This window comes from Topomyia yanbarensis, chromosome 3 (genome assembly GCF_030247195.1).
Source record: "Topomyia yanbarensis strain Yona2022 chromosome 3, ASM3024719v1, whole genome shotgun sequence".
Lineage (NCBI taxonomy): Eukaryota > Metazoa > Arthropoda > Insecta > Diptera > Culicidae > Topomyia > Topomyia yanbarensis.
The window spans coordinates 416,847,169-416,865,860 of NC_080672.1; the positions used below are offsets into that span (position 1 = coordinate 416,847,169).

General features: G+C 40.2%; 1 protein-coding gene across 4 annotated transcripts in view; it reads right to left on the reverse strand.

The window, feature by feature from the left end:
• LOC131693958 (neurexin-4) overlaps window positions 1–16,485 on the reverse strand; it is a 67,033-nt gene extending 50,548 nt beyond the window's left edge. For all 4 annotated transcript variants that reach the window (XM_058982260.1, XM_058982258.1, XM_058982261.1 and 1 more), the window contains exon 1: window positions 16,148–16,485. In XM_058982260.1, the coding sequence (XP_058838243.1) occupies window positions 16,148–16,214 (67 nt within the window). In that variant the 5' untranslated portion in view covers window positions 16,215–16,485. The remainder of the gene's footprint in view (window positions 1–16,147) is intronic.
• Window positions 16,486–18,692: the final 2,207 nt, after the last annotated feature.

The window sequence follows — 18,692 nt, forward strand, 5'->3', positions numbered from 1 at the left end:
ATTTGGAACGGAACGTTTTACGAAGCATATTCTATCCTTTTATTTTCGGTCGCTTATTAGTAAACTGCAAAAAATACAGCTCATAGATGTAAATTCAATATTAAAAAAAAAAAAATTGCCATCCAGGCAAATCCAGACTTTTTCCAAAATTTTTCCAGACTTCTTGGAAAAATACTTGGCATCCCTGTTGCCAGGCCGGGTCGGCGTTAGCTCCCATAACGAAAACACTATTCGTGTTTCTGAGCAAACCCCTAGTCCTGCGTGATGTCCCACTTTCTAAGCCAAATTAAGTTTCGTTTTTATTAATTCTCATCAGCTCAATCAGAACCCTTTTCTTGCGGGACACAACGCTTCACTAGGGGTTTGATCAGGAACACTAATTGTGTTTTTGTTTATGGAGTTAGCGTCAATCCGACGCTAGCTTAGTCTTAGCGCTAAGTTAGGGTCGGATTGAGATGAGTCGAACTCGAAATTTGTGGAGCGTTTTGAAAATGTGATAATGTAAAGAGTTAATCATTTTTCATGAAAGATCCACTAAAAACGAAAAATTTCTGAATTGATTAATGGCCAAACAAATGAAATTATTTAATATATTGCAGTGTTATTAAAACGGTTTCAGTTTGAAGCTAAAACAATGAATTTAGTGCATGTTCTGCTGAGTTTTATTCTATATAGGTATTTCAATGTGGAACAGGAACTGAAACAGTTACATTCCTAGTAGCGGTTTGTTCTATAATTTTAAACAGTTTTGTGTTAAAATTTTAATTGTTATACACCACAGTTCTATTTGTTGCTTAATTTAAAGCTTCTTTAAGAGCAGCGTTCTAAATACTCAGACCGGATAAACTGGGGAAACATACGCTCAAACTGCTGCTGGGAGAGTAGGTTCTAGTTTTAAAATTTTCAGTTTTATATTATAGAACTGTCAAAATTGTGCATCTAGAACTAAACGTGTCCTTACGTCGTTACTTTACGTTACTCTATCTAATCTAAGTCTATATGCTGAATACTCTTCATATATTCAAAACATAGTTAAAATTAAGCGACAAATAGAACGACGGTGTATACAATTCGAAACAGAACTGTTCAAAATAATAAATCGTAAGGTTCTGCTAGGAATGCTATTGTTTCCGCTCCAATTCCAGTGCTTTCTCTTGGTCAGATGGCATTACTTTTGAGTTGCCTACCGAGAATCGCTATAGATTATTTCGCAAACTTTTTGAAAACAAATCAAAACTGAAACTGCTTTATTACTCAGTCTCTTGCCCTTGCTTTAGAAATACCTACAGAGACATATTGTCTTTGAGATAAAAAAAAACGTATCACATATGTCCGAAATAAGAACGTTTGTGCGAGGCAGCACACACACGTCGCACCCTGCAATATTGAACTGAGTTCAAGGCCATCCCACCCACCCACTTTGCAAATCATTCTGTGACACCGTGCTGGTACCCGAAAAATTCGTACTCGGGTTAACTGTGTGCGATGACACCGCTGCTGAAAATCCAAAGCGTATACCGCTTATTGTAGCATCCAGAAGCTATACTGCCCATAATCACAAGTCAGTCCCATGTTCTTTGGGATTCCCTAACTACATGGGACTGACTTGCGATTATAGGCAGTATAGCAATGATGCTACTCGTTTGGCATAACAGCAAAAACTGATTCAAACAGACACCTCTATTTATAACTTTTCGTGTTTGTTTGAGCCATTAATGTGCTTCATACTGACGGCTCTTCCTGAAATAGCTGCCTCGTTGATGGAAATTTTCCCCCCTTTTCGTGAACTTTTCAATTTTACATATTTTCAATACTTTTATTGCATGGATTTTAAATTACTATCAATATTCCAGTTCGTTTCTGGATCGGCTGTTGTATAAATGATTAAAATCCATCTAGTAATAGCGGAGTTATAGGTATGCAAATCTTACAAAGTTTCGTTACATAGGAGATATTTTAGATTTTAGAATGACAGACCCAGATAGTAGAGTAAGACATGTGCAATATCAAAAGTCAGTTGTTCAAACTCACCCGATCTTAAACTATCCAGAAATTCCAACCTTTTTAAAAATATTTTGATTTTTGTCAGTTAGGTGCTCATCGAAGTGCTGCAGGGCCAACTATAATGTTAGGATGGGTATATCTCTGTGAATAGGTGCACACGGATCCTTTCCTCCCTTCCTTTTCCGTTGATCTCCTGGGGTAAACAAATGTATTTACCAGACTCGTGAAATTTTTATTTCTTAATGTTGTTATCTACGCTTAATGTCTTTTTGTAGATTATGATAGATAAATTTCATAGCAGGATCACGAGAACGTTGATAATAACGTCTTCAAACATTCTTCAAGCGAATCAGAAGTTGAAGATTGTCGTCAATAATAGAAACATTAAATATTGTCTGTGTTGCTAGTACTAACAAATTACTAGCATCAACCATAGAATCACTTAAATTTTGTCAGCTTTATTTTGTAAATCATGATCATGATTAAAATTATTCTCACTACAAGCTTTGCACCTTCTCCATTTCGCTTTATTATGTTAATTAAATACTGAGCTGACAGGATTGAAAACTGCTTCTTGAGAAAGCGAAAAAGTTACTGGAAGGTGATCAGAATCAAATTCAGAATGCGTAATCAATTCGCTTCAAAAGTGGTTTTGATCTGTCAAAGCCAAATCAATTGCTGATGGATTCGGATAGTACGCTATTTGGAAACAAAACTGAATAACGATCAAAAGAGTAATTATTATAAAATAGTTTACCGTTAGAATTGATTTGAGCATTATTCCAGGATCGGTGTTTAGCATTAAAATCGCCGATTATAAAGAGTTTCGACCGGTGTCTTATAAGTTTTTGTAAGTCTCCTTTCAAGAAGTAAGTTAGCTCGCCAGTGCATTGAAAAGACAAATAAGCTGCAACAATAAAATTAATACCAGGATCGGTTTGAACTCCGAAACCCAACCTCTAGATCATCTTGGTGTTAAAAGAGAATAAGACGCGATGTTTGATTCTGCGATTAACCACTATTGCGATTTCTCTACCGAATCAAACAACTCGATAAAATTGATGAATGGCAAAATTAAAGTTACTCTTCAATATTTTTTTTAAATATTTGGTTTTAAAAAAGATTCGGTCCCAATGTCAATGTGCACATGATGTACCCTCAAGAAGTTGAAAAAATGGTCTTCGCACGCTTTCAATTAACAAGCATTCCAATTTAATCAATATAAATGATTATTTAAAGTCATTATTACACTATAATTTTTTTTTTTCGAGCGTTGTCCTACTGGAGCTGTAGGTTCTCGGAAGGGCTCCCCGTCAGAATCACGTACTACAATTTGCAGACGAGACAGGCAAGGTCGCCCACTAAAACACTGCTTTAGGACAATTGTAGAGGGCCGTGATTCTGAATGTTATATTCATTGTACGGTTCAGGTATGTATCATCGCGAAGAGCTCGAGCATTTGTACGTTAGCGTATTCGATCGCATGTGCGTTTGGATGTCGCGTGTGCTAACGTGTATGTAACTTAGCGTGTAAAAAATTCTATTTTATAACCGTGTGCCTTTCGTATATTCGCGTGTGTTCTTGGATAATCGCGCGCGGACCGTGAATCTAACACTTTGTTTTTGGTGTACGGCTAAGCTGCTAAAAGAAAGTGAGATCTTCCATATCACTGGAGTTCCCGGTGACGTCCCGATGGAACGTGTTGTCTAGTGGATATGAGCTTTATTTTTTGATTGGTCCAACTGAATGCATAGACCTAAGTTATTAGGACAGAGAGTAATGGTTTTCGGACGTGACCGATTCATGAGCACGCGAAAACGGACGTTTGAAGGTCCGGCATTTGAGACAGCGTTTGGAACTTCGTAAGTGCTATGACGTTCTCCTTATTACCGGCGTTTTATTAAGCTTGCGCGATCGCGAACGTAGGAGTGCGTTGTTAATCGCGAAGGGCTTAAGCGTTCGTATGTTAACGCGCTTGTCATGTGTGCTCGCGTTCATGTGACTTCGCGTGTACAAAACAGGATTTTGTAACCATGTGGCCATTGCTATATACGCGTGCGTTCTTGGATGGTCACGCGAACCTTAATTCTGATAGTTAGTTTTCGGTGTACAATTAAGAGTCTTCGGTCATGTCGCCATGTAACGTGGTGTCCAGTGGATATGAGAGCTTTCATTTTTTAATTGGTCCAATTGAAGGCATGGACCTAGTCAGCTGATATCAAGGATAGAAACATCCGTAAGGGGCCGATTCATGATCATGCGAGTGCGGGAGTTTTTAGGTTCACGCTTGAGACCGCGTTTGAAAATTTATAGGAGCTGAGACATTCACTTTATCACCGGGATGTTATCATGTTTACGAGATCGCGGGTGAAGGTGCCCGGGATGGTCGCGAAGGGCTCAAGCATTTGTATATTAACGTGTTTGTCACGTACCGTTGATGTAATGCTTAATTTTTAGTGTATGGTACAAATAGTAGAAGAGAATCCCATTTGCCCATATCACTAGTGTTCCAGGTCATGTCGCCATGGAACGTGTTGTCTACATGAGCGTCATTTTTGGTTGGTTCAACTAGTATAAGCTGCTAGGACCGCGGTTGGACTTCCGGACGTGGCCGTTTCAAGATCGCGCGAGTGGTAGATTATTATTTGAGACCGCGTTTGTAAGTTTATAGGTGTTACATTTACTTAACTACCGGGGTGTTCTAATGTTGGCAAAATCGCGGCCGTATGTGTAGAGGGTTGCAATTGCATGGTCGCGTTTGTGACCAGATTTGTGTTGTCGCGAAGGACACGAGCGTTTGTACGGTTGTTCCTATATGAATATGTAGAGTATAGTATAATATAGAGTATACCAATAAAAAGAATCATAGCATGCCGATTTTAAAAAAAAAGATGCAAAGAGTATTATTAGAAGTGCATAAATTGACCGATACTATTTTGGTATACATGAGTAATGGAAAAGCAAACTAATAGATGTACAAAAGAATAGATTAATGAAGTTGAATATAAAAACATATGTAACATAAAATCAAACTACTTTGACTCGTGCAAATGTTGTTTATTGGCTATTAACGACAATTGCATTCTACTAGACTTTCATCATGCCATGCTGACCGGGAACGGATGATTCACGTGCGTCGGTAAATTAATTGTACCTTAATTTATCCAATCCAATCTTCTCAAATGAATAGAATCGAATGCACAAATTTAATACCGGAAAGATTACCCACTATTACATCATATACGCCAGTTCTGCATCCATTCTCTGAGCCAACTGTCACAAATATTCAGACGAACACATACACAGATAGACATACGACTAGCACATAACAATTGTACACTAGTGCTAAAAACTACAATTACTACAAAACGACAACTAATAGATTTCTCTTGATGTATTTATTAAATTAATTTAATCAGCCTGTGCACGATGACGAAGTCGGCCGATAAATGGACACAAAATGGCCCCCACTGTGAGCTGCTCCACCAATACTGCCATTTAGCTGTGGAATAATGCCATCAAACACAACAATCATTGCACGTCGACCCGCCAGCCGGTCACATCAGCGCGCACAGGCTAGGGGTTGAGCGTTAGTATGGGTTGGCGCAGTGTGAACAAAAAACATGAAACATAAAAAAGACCCATAAGCCCTCTCGGTCTTCTCGATGCGCCACTATCGATGAAGGCGTAATGCAATAACCATCTTAAAGCAATTATCTGTCAGGTTCTTTATGCACTTATGCTTGCAGTATGCTTGATGATGTTTGCAATACCGTCAAACCCCTCAACCTAGGGGAGGGTCTTAGCATTCTTGGATAGATACCAAATTGTACTCAAAACAAGCCATTGTCTATTTTTAGTTCATATTAAGAACAAGTCTCGGGTCCAGCGTCAAATCTGTGTTCAAAACCAAAAACATCCGCATACCATCTGTTATGTTCAATATAAACAAAAATCTGTGTAAATATTCAAGAAAATCTGTAAAAAAATCGAATATTATCAAAAATCTGTTATCCGTGAAAAACATCTGTGTCGGAAAATGAGTTAGAAAATTTACGATATTACATAAAAATCTGATGTAAGGAGAATAGAGGGTTTGTGAAATATTTTATTATCTAGAAGTTCAGTTATTTTCCAAGCTCATGCAGCATGAGACTTTGATACCCCATTTTGTATTCCGCCAGCAGCAGAAATTCCAGAATCTCAACGACGACCGAAAAAGAAAACTGTCCCATTCGATGGTGTTGCGCTATCTTATTGAAAACAGCTTTGCTAGATACCAAATTAAAAAGTGCACAATCTTTGAGGTACCGGATGTGCGAATATGATTTATTATTAATCAAAATCCTAATTTCTATAAGGCCACTAACCGGGGTTCAGATGTCCTAGTGGAAAAATTAAGACTGTTCCGTTGAACCATTTTGTTTTATACTATATTTTTCCTTGGTGGAGAAAAATTTGGGTTGAAACTATTTTTTTCTCCACTAAAGAGAAAATTGTTTAAAACAACATTTGCGCGTTAAGGGTATAAAATCTACAACTGAATTAGTTATGGAAATTGCGTTTCGACTTCGTCTTATCAGAATGTGACACTAACTTAGTGACAGGACTAAGCTAGCGCCGGATTGACGCTAGCTACAAACACAACACAATTAACGTCTCCTCACTGAACATGTTGTAGAATACACATGAAACGCACTTATTCACTCCTCAATTTCACTTTCCGGTTTCTCGTTTTTCATTTCCTCAATTAATCTATGTTTCTAGTCCGCAAGACAAACATAAACCTCATCGTAAGGAACAAATTACTTTTGAAAATACATACGCTACCAAAATACATTTCCAAATTAAATATCCTTTATGCACCCTCGCAAATGAAGACAAACAGAAAAAGCGCAAAATACAGGCGCCACCACATTATGACGGCGCTTCCTCTGTGTACCCCGAAACCCGCTTTGGCTTTCTCATACGGAAACTTGTCCGATGCGCATTAATACCAAGCATTAGTGCTAATGTCTGCGTCCTACCACGAAGCTTAGACCAAAGTGGTATCGAATTACGCCACGAGCTCCATATGGTTTGTGTTTGCCTTTTTGACGCCCGAAAAAAAGAAAACCATCGCATTTGAGATGGTCGAGATTTAAAGCGGATTGAAATCAGAAAAGTGCTGGTTCTACCAATTATCCTACATCGAAATCACTCCACAATTTAAATTTGCGACGTCAATCGCATCTAACGGGCATGAAATGAGCAGGAAATTGTCGATGTGGCACTCGTTCAGAACTATCTTCATGCGGGAGCGTTGGAAGAATCCCTAAAAGCGGAAAATTGTCTTTTAATAGCCTGGTCATTCAAGTCAATAAATTTAGTCCTTTATGGTACCGACTATCTTCTCACATTCTCCGACTAAAGTTGCTCACTTGACGGGCAGAAGAAGCTGACAGTTGCATTGTTTAGGCTTCCACATCCAGAAATCAATTAACATCCTGCACGCGAGCAAGCATCGGATACTGCAATCCTCTCGGGAACGATCCAGGAACCAACCGTCGTCGACCGGCCGACGGCGTCCCTGCGTTGCAGCAGCCGTCTGTGCATGCTTTCTCCGTCGTCGATGTTGTTTATGAGCTTGGAAAATGGGAAAACGTAGACATAAGGGGGAAAAACCAATAAAAATCACAATATTTTTGATTCTGCACCCTTCTAGTTTTTTTATCCCTTTGGTTTCTGGCAATACATTCGATGACGGACGAACGTGCCAAGGACGTTGGCTCGTATCGGGACGACATGGGGATATAGTTCGCACAGCAAATCACCGGCTGGCCGGACCCTTTTCGGTTACGATACATGAGAATATAGAAGAAGGCGCATAATACTCACTGAAACCCAACACGCTTTTCTTTAAGGTAATATGGAAACGGGTGGCAAGAAAATGGCAGCAATGCTGATTCTGCACTTCATGGCACTGATGTTGCAGATACCAGTCATAGCGAAATCCAAAAAGTGACTAAAAATACCTTTATTGGGATTAAGTTTATTTTTCACTGGAGAATGTTTATTAAAAGAAGAAAAACTTTCACCTTAAAAAGGCCTTGCCTAGAGTACCTTCGCTGACATTGAATGTTGTCAAAGAAGGCAAATCTTATGCGGAAAGTCGATATTCTTCGAGCACCCCATGTTGCGGTGACGACAGTTGTGCCTTGTTTGCGGTTGCTTTGCGGCATTGAAATCGTAAAGCATTGATTCACATGATGATAGAATTTTTAATTTATCATTACACAGCTGCCTTGAATGGTGTTGAATGAATATTTAATTTATATTAGCGAGAAAAAATCCAGAAGGCATATCTTCTGTTTTCTTTTCTCTAAGCAAAAGCAAATCTTGACAGATGTGTTTGGTTTAAGAATGTGGAAAGCTGATAGGATATTTCAACAGGCATGATAAACACCAAGCAGAAGAATACAAGGGACAAAACAGATTCGCTAGCAAGCAATTTCATATCCCAAAATCGTGAGACCCGCTCCATGTGTTTTGTGGGCCTGTAAGTCTGCAGTGTATGAAGGTCCGATTTTGTCCGCTTAATGGATTCGACCAAATTTGATGTTTATAGAGTATAATAAATTCTAAATTTACTTTTAAACGACATTTTAGTAGCTATAAATGGAAGGGTCATTAGAAACATATATAAAATCTTACGGACTTGCGGACTTACGGACTCTTTTGTCTTCTGCTGGTGGTCGAGCTGAGGCAGTGTTACTACAAATCGCTCAAGTCTACCAACATGTCCCCAGACTTGTCTCTCTTTACCAAAAAAAAAACAGCAAAAGAGCGTAAGATTACCACTAGAAGCCCGTCGACGATCGGATTCTGCCACTTCTAGTTTTCCGATCTGTACATTTCACATCATTGCTCTCACCTGACTACTAATCTCTAGCTAATTGAATGTCGTTAAAATTAAAGTCTTTAAATTTAATTACATTGATGTGATCGTTGACTGTGATTCGAATACAAAAGTGTTGCTTGCAGTTTTGTATAGTTTATCCATAAACTACGACAGATTAAAAGGAAGGATTAGGATGGTAGCCAAAGTGTAAGATGAAAATAAATCACCGGTTTTTATCCATCTAGCAATGCAATTGTGCATTTATCATTTCTTCAAACTATGACTCTATGGCTGGTTATGTTCAATACAATCGTGGAAATGTTTATTACATTCTTAGTATACTGCCCATAAAAGCATGAGAGTGCCAATATTGAAAAAAACAGCAAGCCGAGAAAAATGCTGTTTACATTGTCATTGAGCCTTGCGGATGGGACAACCAAATTTTGTATTTTTTTTTTCAATATTTTCTGAACAAACCTGGTAATCATATTTGTGCATCATCCAACAGATAACTCATTTTTAACAAAAATCCATTTAGGACTCTTATGCTTTTTTATAGGTAGTAAACTTTGCACCTACACACAATGGCGTGTCGACGGTGAAATCCTTGAAAAAAAAAACATCCTACTGAATTAACCTAATCAGCATTAGTGCAATGTTGTCTTCCTGATATCTAATTTTATCATGCGGGTGGGGGTGAGAGTATGAGGTGGGTGAAAAACCCAGCTTAATTTGGTATGCGTTGTGATATAGTGGTGGTATAAAGATGATTGGTTTGATAGGTGGGGTGGGGTATGCGTATGAGGTTTAAATGGGGTGGTGATCTGCGGGGGGTGTAATGACGGGTGATCTAAGGGGGACTTAAAGAGACTGGGAGTAATCAGTGAGAGGCGGGGGGTAACCCCTCTCTGAACACCCCTAGCTACGTCCCTGTTAAAATCGAGAAACCTTATATCAGTAAGCCGTCTCCATTGCTGCTTGACGCCAGCCTCGCAGTCTTCGAAGGGTCCGCAGGTCGTCCTCTATCTGGTCGATCCACCGTGCTTGCTGTGCACCCGTCTTCTTGTTTCTGTAGGGTCGCCATCAATAACCATCTTCATCGGGTCGTCGTCCGACATTCTTACAACGTGGCCAGCCCACCGCAAACATTCGCCTGCGCCAGGTTCCGTCTTCCATTTGCACGCTACCATAGATGGTAAGCAACACCTTTCGTTCGAAGACTCCAAGGGCGCGTTAGTCCTCCACGAGCATAGTTCAGGTCTTGTGGCGGAGAGGACCACCGGTCTAATCTAAGCGTCTTGTAGATAATCAACTCCGCGCGGCGGCGAATTTTGTTCGACCGGAGCGTCTTCCGGAGTCCAAAGTAGGCACGATTTCCCGCCAAGATTTGTCTCTGAATTTCTCTGCTGGCATCATTGTCGGCGGATACCAGAGAGCACAAATACACGAATTCGTCGACCACCTCGATTTCGTCACCGTCAATCCGAACTCGAGATGGAAGGTTCACATTGTCGTCTCTAGAACCTCTTTATCTCGTGTAATTTGTCTTCGAAACGTTGATGGCAAGTCCAATCCTGCTGGCTTCAGCTTTCAGTCTGATGTACGTTTCCGACATCGCCTCAAAGTTCCGTGCCATTATGTCAATGTCGTTGGCGAAGCCAAGAAGCTGGACGGACTTCCTGAAGATCGTGCCACACGTGTCTATCCGGTCTCCCTATTACACCTTCTAACGCAACGTTGAACAGCAGGCACGATAGATCATCACTTTGCCGTAACCCTCTTCGAGATTCAAAAGGACTCGAGAGTGTGCCTGACACTCGAACCCGATTCATCGTGGCTTTGACTAATCATGTTAGCTTATCCGGAAAACCGTACTCGTGCATTATCTGCCATAGCTGAACTCGATCGATTGTGTCATTCGACGATTTAAAATTGATGAACAAATGATGTGTGGGAACGTTGTATTCGCGGCACTTCTGCAGAACCTGCGAATATTTGGTCCGTGGTGGCGCGGGGACCCATGAATCCCGCCTGATAGTGCGTCACGAACCCCCTTGCAAATGGTGACAATCGGCGGCAAAGAATTAGGGAGAAGACCTTGTAGGCGGCGCTAAGTAGTGTGATTGCGCGGTAGTTGCAGCAATCCAACTTGCGCCCTTTTTGTAGATTAGGCAAACGACAATCTCCATCCACTCCTCCGGAAGAATCTCCTCCTCCCAAATTTTGGCGATTACCCAGTGTAGTGCTCTAGCCAGGGTTTCACCACCGTATTTTAATAACTCGCTGGGTAGTTGATCTACACCGGCAGCTTTGTTGTTTTTCAGTCGACCAATTTCCTCCTTGTCTTCTTGGAGATCAGGGGCCGGTAGCCTATCATCTTCTGCGCGTGCTCCAAGATCAGTTGCCATACCGCCCGTCGTCCTCTGTCGCTTCACCGTTAAGGTGCTCGTCATAGTACTGCTTCCACCTCTCAATCACCTCACACTCATTCGTAAGAAGGTTGCCGTCCAAGTACCTAAGTACCGGCTTGCGGAACGCAGCCTTTGCGCGAGCTTTTCAGCTTCTCGTAGAACTTCCGTGTGTTATTTACGCGGTAGTTGTTCCATCGCTTTGCGATCTCGTTCCTCCTGTTGGCGCTTCTTTCTCCGGAGGACCGAGGTTTGCCTGTTCCATGCTTGTTTATATCGCTCCACATTCTGTCTCGTTCAGTGCTGCAGCATCCTCGCCCGTGCTGCATTCTTCTCCTATATTAACTGCTTACATTCGTCATCGAGCCAGTCGTTTTTCTCTTTACCTAGTGCCGCTATAGCAGTACTTCCTATGGCGGAACGGATCTTCCTCGAGCCATCTTCAAGAGTAGCTGCACCCAACTGTTCTTCCGTGGGTAGTGCTGCTTCCAGCCGCTGTGCGGTCTTGGTCAACCCCGGCGTCCCGAAGTTGCGCGATGTTGGGCCTTGGCGTCCGACTACGACGAGTGTTGTACACCGCCGAGTTTTAAGCGCATACATACTGCAGCTAGGTAATGGTCCGAATCTATATTCGCACTGCGGTAGGTACGAACGTTGGTGATATCCATCAGCCACCCTTAACATGGAGAACAGACGTTCACCCTCCGAAAAGAGGAGCCCCCCTTCCCTGTCAGCATACGACCATGGTCCCGCCGGGGTTGGTTACCCGATCTTTCCTATGGTTGGTGTGTTGCATAATATCCTGGTCATTCTGCTGCCAAAGAAGATTGAAAAGAAACCGAAGAAATTCTGAGTAGCTCAAAAATCCAAAGGCTGCTACTAAGAAACCGGCTGTGGTGAATGCCAAAGCTGTCCCTGCAAAGGGAGTAGCAACTGTCACTAAAAAGAAGACCACAAAACCATCGAAGGCTGCAGGAAACAAGCCGAAGACCATTCATAAATTACGTAACGCGTTTAGGGGGCGGGGGGGGAGAGAGTGGGTACGACAAGTTGTGACATGTTGTGACATATGAGGGAGGGGGAGTAAGCTAGATCGTTACGTAACATGTTTTCACTGAACAAAAAATTTGTGCCAATTTGTTACATGGGGGGAGGGGGAGACAATTTTGGGCAATTTTCGCGTTACGTAATTTATGAATGGTACATAAGAAGGCCACCGCATCTGCCAAAAAAACTGCCCTAAAGAAAATCACCGCCGGCAAGAAGTAAATTCACGCGTCCCCAATGTTATCAAAACAGTCCTTTTTAGGACTAACAAAATCTACTTGTAAAGAATTATTGGTGCTTATTTTCCGTTAATGATATTTCCCATGAATTTTCTAGCTTGAACTGCAGTACACCCATTGAAATAGTGATCAATATTCTCGATTGGCGAAAAAAATCACTCTTTAATAATGAACTGTTAATAAATTAACAAATCAGGTAAATAGATGGTTTTTAGCTCTGAAAAACGAGCAAATAAATCAATAGTTGACCGGTTTTCTGTAGCCTTAACAAACTGCAAATGTATTACATACTAATTAGAGGGTGATGGATGGGCAGTGGGGGAGGGGCGGACATTTTTTTATGAATGGCCCCCAAACAAACAATATTCCATAACGAATACCACGTAACACCGATGACAGAGTAATGGGATTAAGACCAAGTTCCCCCAATGTCGTGCAAAACTGAGAACCAGCATCAGTTTAGGCACAGAGAACAGACGTCCCTCTCAAGCGTGAAGTTGAGTAAAAGGATCAACCAAAAGTAATTTGGATGTTACCACCAGAGGTGGTTCTGTCGTCATCTCGTTTAGTACGTGAGTTTTACTGGATAGATGTCCAAGTGACAGTTATAATTATATTGGGATATGCCAGTATGGTGGTCGTAATGGTCTAGCGCAGTGATTCAAGTCTTGTTTCCTAACAAACTGTAAATATATTGATAGCAATCGATGCTATGCGCAGTAACCCAGGGTGATTTTTAAGGGGTCCGAAGTACGAAAAAGGTATTTTGATTTAGATATTTGAACAAATATCCGCTGGTCTAGCGGATATTTGTTCAAATGACAAAACAAGTATTTTAAACTTGTTTGTTCGAACTTGGATGTCTGTTCTCTGTGACTTAGTTGTAACAAATTGAAATGTTAAATTATTTCTGATCATTGAACAACAATAATGAATACACACTAGAACAGGACTAATAACTGGCAGAATAGTTACAGGGATATTAGTATTCGTGGACTTTACGGTTACCAGCGCTCTCTGATTTACTTAATAATTGATTGATTCGCTTCAGACCTAGGGGACCCAAGAGAAGGTCACGCAATAGACAGAAGCGGAATCAATGCAAAGTTTTAATTGCATCATTGACGACTTAACACGCGTTATTAGAAGCATGATACATTGAACTATACTTGATGTTACACGCTTTGAGACAAACATGCGCAAAATTTAGTTCTCTCCCTAGGAACGGTGTTTACTTGGTGACGTGGTGACACTTCGTTCGATTTTGCAAATTTTGTCTCGCGGGACGGTCCGAGATCCCTTAAGCTATAAGCTTCAGTCCTATCAGTCCGCTAAAAAAATAAATAAAATGTAAAAAGATAGATGGGTAATGTCAGAGATATAACCGAAGTGAAATAGCATACACCAGCGGTTCTCAACCTTATTCGTGCAACGGACCCCTTAGAAATCACCCAGGGTTGCTGCGGACCCCCACGGATAAACATCGATTTTGTATGCTATCAAAATGTTATTTTCAGTTTGTTAGGAAACAAGTCTTGAAATTTCAATATGCACTCAGAAAACATATTTTTCTTCGTGGACCCTCTGCAACGGCTTCGCGGCCCCCTAGGGGTCCGCGGACCCCAGGTTGAGAATCACTGCATTACAGCATGTAGACCTGCAGGCCTCAGCAGGTGATTTTTAAACCCTTCCAAACGTAGTCATTTGAATGTGACTATAAAGTTTTGAGGCCAGGATTGATTTTTTTTAGAATTTTTCAAATGCAAAGTAACGTATGAAACAACTTGGATAAAGCTAAAGTTAATCCCCTTAATTAGAATAGTAATATTTTATTACGTTATGTTTACTCTTTATCGGATGGAATGTTGCTTGGCTTAAAATTCAACAATGCACACTATTATTACCACTGATATTCCGGAAAAAAATCAGCATCCATATGTCTGTCATCTGTGCTATTCTATTACAAAAGTAATTATATTAACAAACGTGTAAAAATGACCCAAATGATATAATGTGTTAGAGAAATAAGGACATTCACGGTGAAGGCATACAGGGTCATATTCTGGTTGCAGTTGAAAACTGGAAAATGCAACCAGCGACAATCGTATTTTCTCGGGTTCTAAACAATGGAATAACGTCGGAAGTAGTGCGCTGTATTTGTTTAATGATGCGCTATACAGCGCACTATTTCCGACATCATGAATTAGCACTAAACAAGACAAAAAAAAGATTGTCGCTGGTTGGATTTTCCAGTTTTCAACTGCAACCAGAATAGAATTAAAACGCATTAAGGGCAAAACAAATTTACGATAATGAAGCATTCGTGGCAATATCTGGAATAATGGAGTAAAACTAACGTGAGCAGCCAGGACATTTTCGTTCTAATATCCTTAATCACTCGTCTCCAGTTTGCCACAGTCACTTATACAACTGTAAATAACTTTAAATAACTGGACTGAACTTGACCACATGGCACATCCAAGTTCGTCTCAGTGTTACGAAATGAGGATCCAACACTATGCAAGAAGTGCCAAATCTCACATCGATTTTTTATTCCGGAAAAAATCCTTGTATGTTGTACAAAGGCAAACCATACCTATACAACTACAACAACCATTCGGACATGGGAGACGCCGGCAGTCAGCATCCCTTATCCCTTTACGAGACCATTGACGACGCTATGGTGCGCAGATTTTATGCTCAGTTACCCATCTTACAGGATAAATTGATAACACCGGCGTTTTTTCCGACCCAGACACCGGGTAACCACGTGCCAAATATTCACCGGTTCCATCCAAACCATTAGAGCCGTGCCAAGCCGAACGATCGCTGTCACATAATCAAGGAGTGGCTCCGCTTCTGCTGCCAACAATCGACGACAGGTTGACTCATTCGACGGTTATTCATTTCATATTCTGACCGCTCGCTAGAGTCGCCTCCCTCTCATTTCTATTCTCTGCGTCTACTTTGTTTGTACCGTTCTCTCCACCTAGGAGCCATCCATCCATTATTACTATACGACTGAGACGAACGTCCACTTGACCACTTCGTCATCGATGACTGTCGCCGTTTACGTTTGCTTGCCCGCAATTAGTGGAATAATGAGGTCACTCTCAAATTAAATGTTTTGGAAGTATGTTGTTCCAACTTTGTTTAAGGATTTACACCCATCGATGATGATTGCTTTTTAATGGGAGTTCATACGAAAAATAGTGTTATTTTATTCAAGTACACGACCATCGATGACGACAACAGATTCAACTTCATATCAAGGTGTGTCGTAATAACTAAAAACAAATTTGTCCCATTCATTGATGGTAGTAACGAAACACGCCCATCCTTTCGGGGCACGCTTAAGTCACGCGAGTTGAGAAATGAAAAGCTATTTTCATAGCTCTTATCAATACAGAATATTTACAAACTCGTCGGACGCTATAACATATAAATAAACGGTAAAACTTGGTGCTGGGAGCAGGTTGCAGAAACTGGAATCGCCACCATCGCATCACAGGCATAGGGCAGGGCTTGGTCCGCCCGATTTCCCCAATCATTATGAACGAATTCTAACCTGCATTTGTTGACTGCATCCCGCTTCCGAGGAATAGCGCCCACACAAATCCTACCACTAGATGCATTCTGGATCACTTTGTCTACTAAACGGTGCACATTGGGACTGGAATTATGTGGCCAATTTTCTGCTGAATGTAACTTTAAAATTAAAAATAAAGCACAGTACTGGTTCGCTACTGCTGCTGCTGCTGTAGTTACCACAAACACTGTCACTGTAAAATATACGACTTCACACGCACACACCCTCTCGTTTGCAGTTTGGAATGTGCTCGCAGTCGAAACGGTGAATGAAAAAACGGTAAACAGCACTGCTATTTCGCACTACTAACCGCCGCGGTGTCCGAACTCAAACTGTTGTTCGGCGTAGTGTAGCATGAATGGTACGGCGAGAGATTTTAGAATATGAATGGGTGTGTGTATCGAGTATTATTGGGGGGCGAAAAGAGTAAACGAGGCGGCTAGGTAGGATCATTTTCATTCTTGAGGTTGAGATTGGAGTTGTATAGGGAAGTGTTCGCAGATTTATATCAAAATTTGATGATCTAACGGCGTCTCTCAACTGAAGGGTTGATATTCAAAATCGTACAATAACCAATTTTTCAAAACTTCAAATTTTGTATTTTTTCTGAAACTCTAGACTGATGCCGTCATTTTGACAAGAAGAGCAAGTCAAAATTTCCAATAGTTTTATTGTGGGAATTATGAAAATTTGCAATTTAAACCTTTTTGCCCAATTTTAAACACACTTCAGTCGATGTATTTACCTCTGTCTTGTTTTTGACTATAAAAACTTATTAAATATTTAAAATCGTCAAATTGTGCGTTTTATTATATTTTAAAATTAATTTACAAACATTTTGGTTCATGAAACAATGTTAAGGTTCAATATTTCCGGAGAAAATCATAGTTAATCGCGCCGCATCAGCAGAAAGGAGTACACGATGCCTTTGGGAAAACGAATTCCAGCTAAAGTGATTCCCAAAGGCCTGAGTCGTTTTCTGTGGTATTTAACGTTATTATTAATTAAAAAAGTTTGTGCAATAAAATATTGCATATATACACTCGAATCTCGTCTTATCGTCAAAGTAGTACCAAGAGAAATACGTTTATCGACAATTTCGAAATATCGACCAACGATTTCTCGAAACAAATAAAAAAATAAATATTTGTGAATGCATTATGTTATACAGTATGTGAGTATTTATTGAAGCATCTTGATTATAGAATTGCCAAAAATGAATTAAAACCTACGCAAAGCTTATTTTTGTTTGTTATTTGTTCAAATTTCAAGGGGTTGTGTTTTCCTCAATTTAAATCAAAATCGTTTCAAGCTTTAATAAGTGTCGTATTACAGTCGTGATTCGCTGGTTGGACACTCTCTAACTGGACCGCTTTTTAGTTGGACCTCCGCTAATTGGACCATTGTCCAACTAAAAAGCATCTGAACGTCAAACTCTCATGTCAAATTTACTTTGACAATCTATCTAACAATCTTTTACACTACTAATGTCTTCTTTGGAGAGTTTATGAAATTTGTCAGTCGGTCCAACTAGCGAATTAAATTAGGCCATACATTAGGCGTTTGTTTGACAATTCAGCGGTGGGTTCTGTCAACAGGTCTACACCTGCGAACAGAAAAACTCGCTCGACAAACATCTTTTGTTAGTCCGATTCGTTTGATGTTGGATCGAATTGTAACGATGTTACAGATAGAGCCTGTTGAATGGTTGAAGTTGCTCGATCACGCTAATGTGTAAAGCAGCAATATTTAGCCCTTGTGTGACGGTAGCGCTATATGCGACTAATAGTCGAACTATTGCACCTCTTAGTCGCGAGAAAAAAAAAATGCATCAGGTGGTACAGTAGATACAGAACACTAGATTAGGATTGTCGCTGGTGTTCCCATTGTTTTCGTCTCGGAACATGTTTGTTTTGCTTCCGGTATATATCTGTCAAAGTATCGAAAGTCTCTTTAGTAAAAGTCTTTGGTCCGCGCTTTTGGTACACGCAGAAAAATATGGCCTGCTTTTAACCACAAACCGTTTAGTTGAACTTCAAATTGAGTTTGCCTATTTTTCATTTCAGTCTCGTTTACTCTGCTGTGATATTTATGCATTCAAGACCGAAAACGTCCAATGCATAAAATTTGCAACAGAATAAACGAGAGGCAAAAAGAAAATGATGTGATATCTGCTATGTAACAAATTTCTATGTGGCAAAAAATATGGCTATTATAATTTTATTATTTTTCCCATGATATCTATGCGTGACAGGTAATTTTTATCTGCTACTACAAATTGCAAAAAATTATGTGTGAAATCAATATATTCAATATAACGAATTTTCTCGGTGTAAATTTTCGACTATTATTGTTATGAAATGTAAGTTTGTATATACCGCACAAGGAAATGAAAATTTATCAAAACTCAGTACAAGTTTAGACAATTTGTGCATTCTAATTAGTGAAAACACATTAGCCAAGAATGGCCATTGTTTTGTTGGCTAAAAGAAACAAAAATGATTAGTCGCTATGAAACGACGAT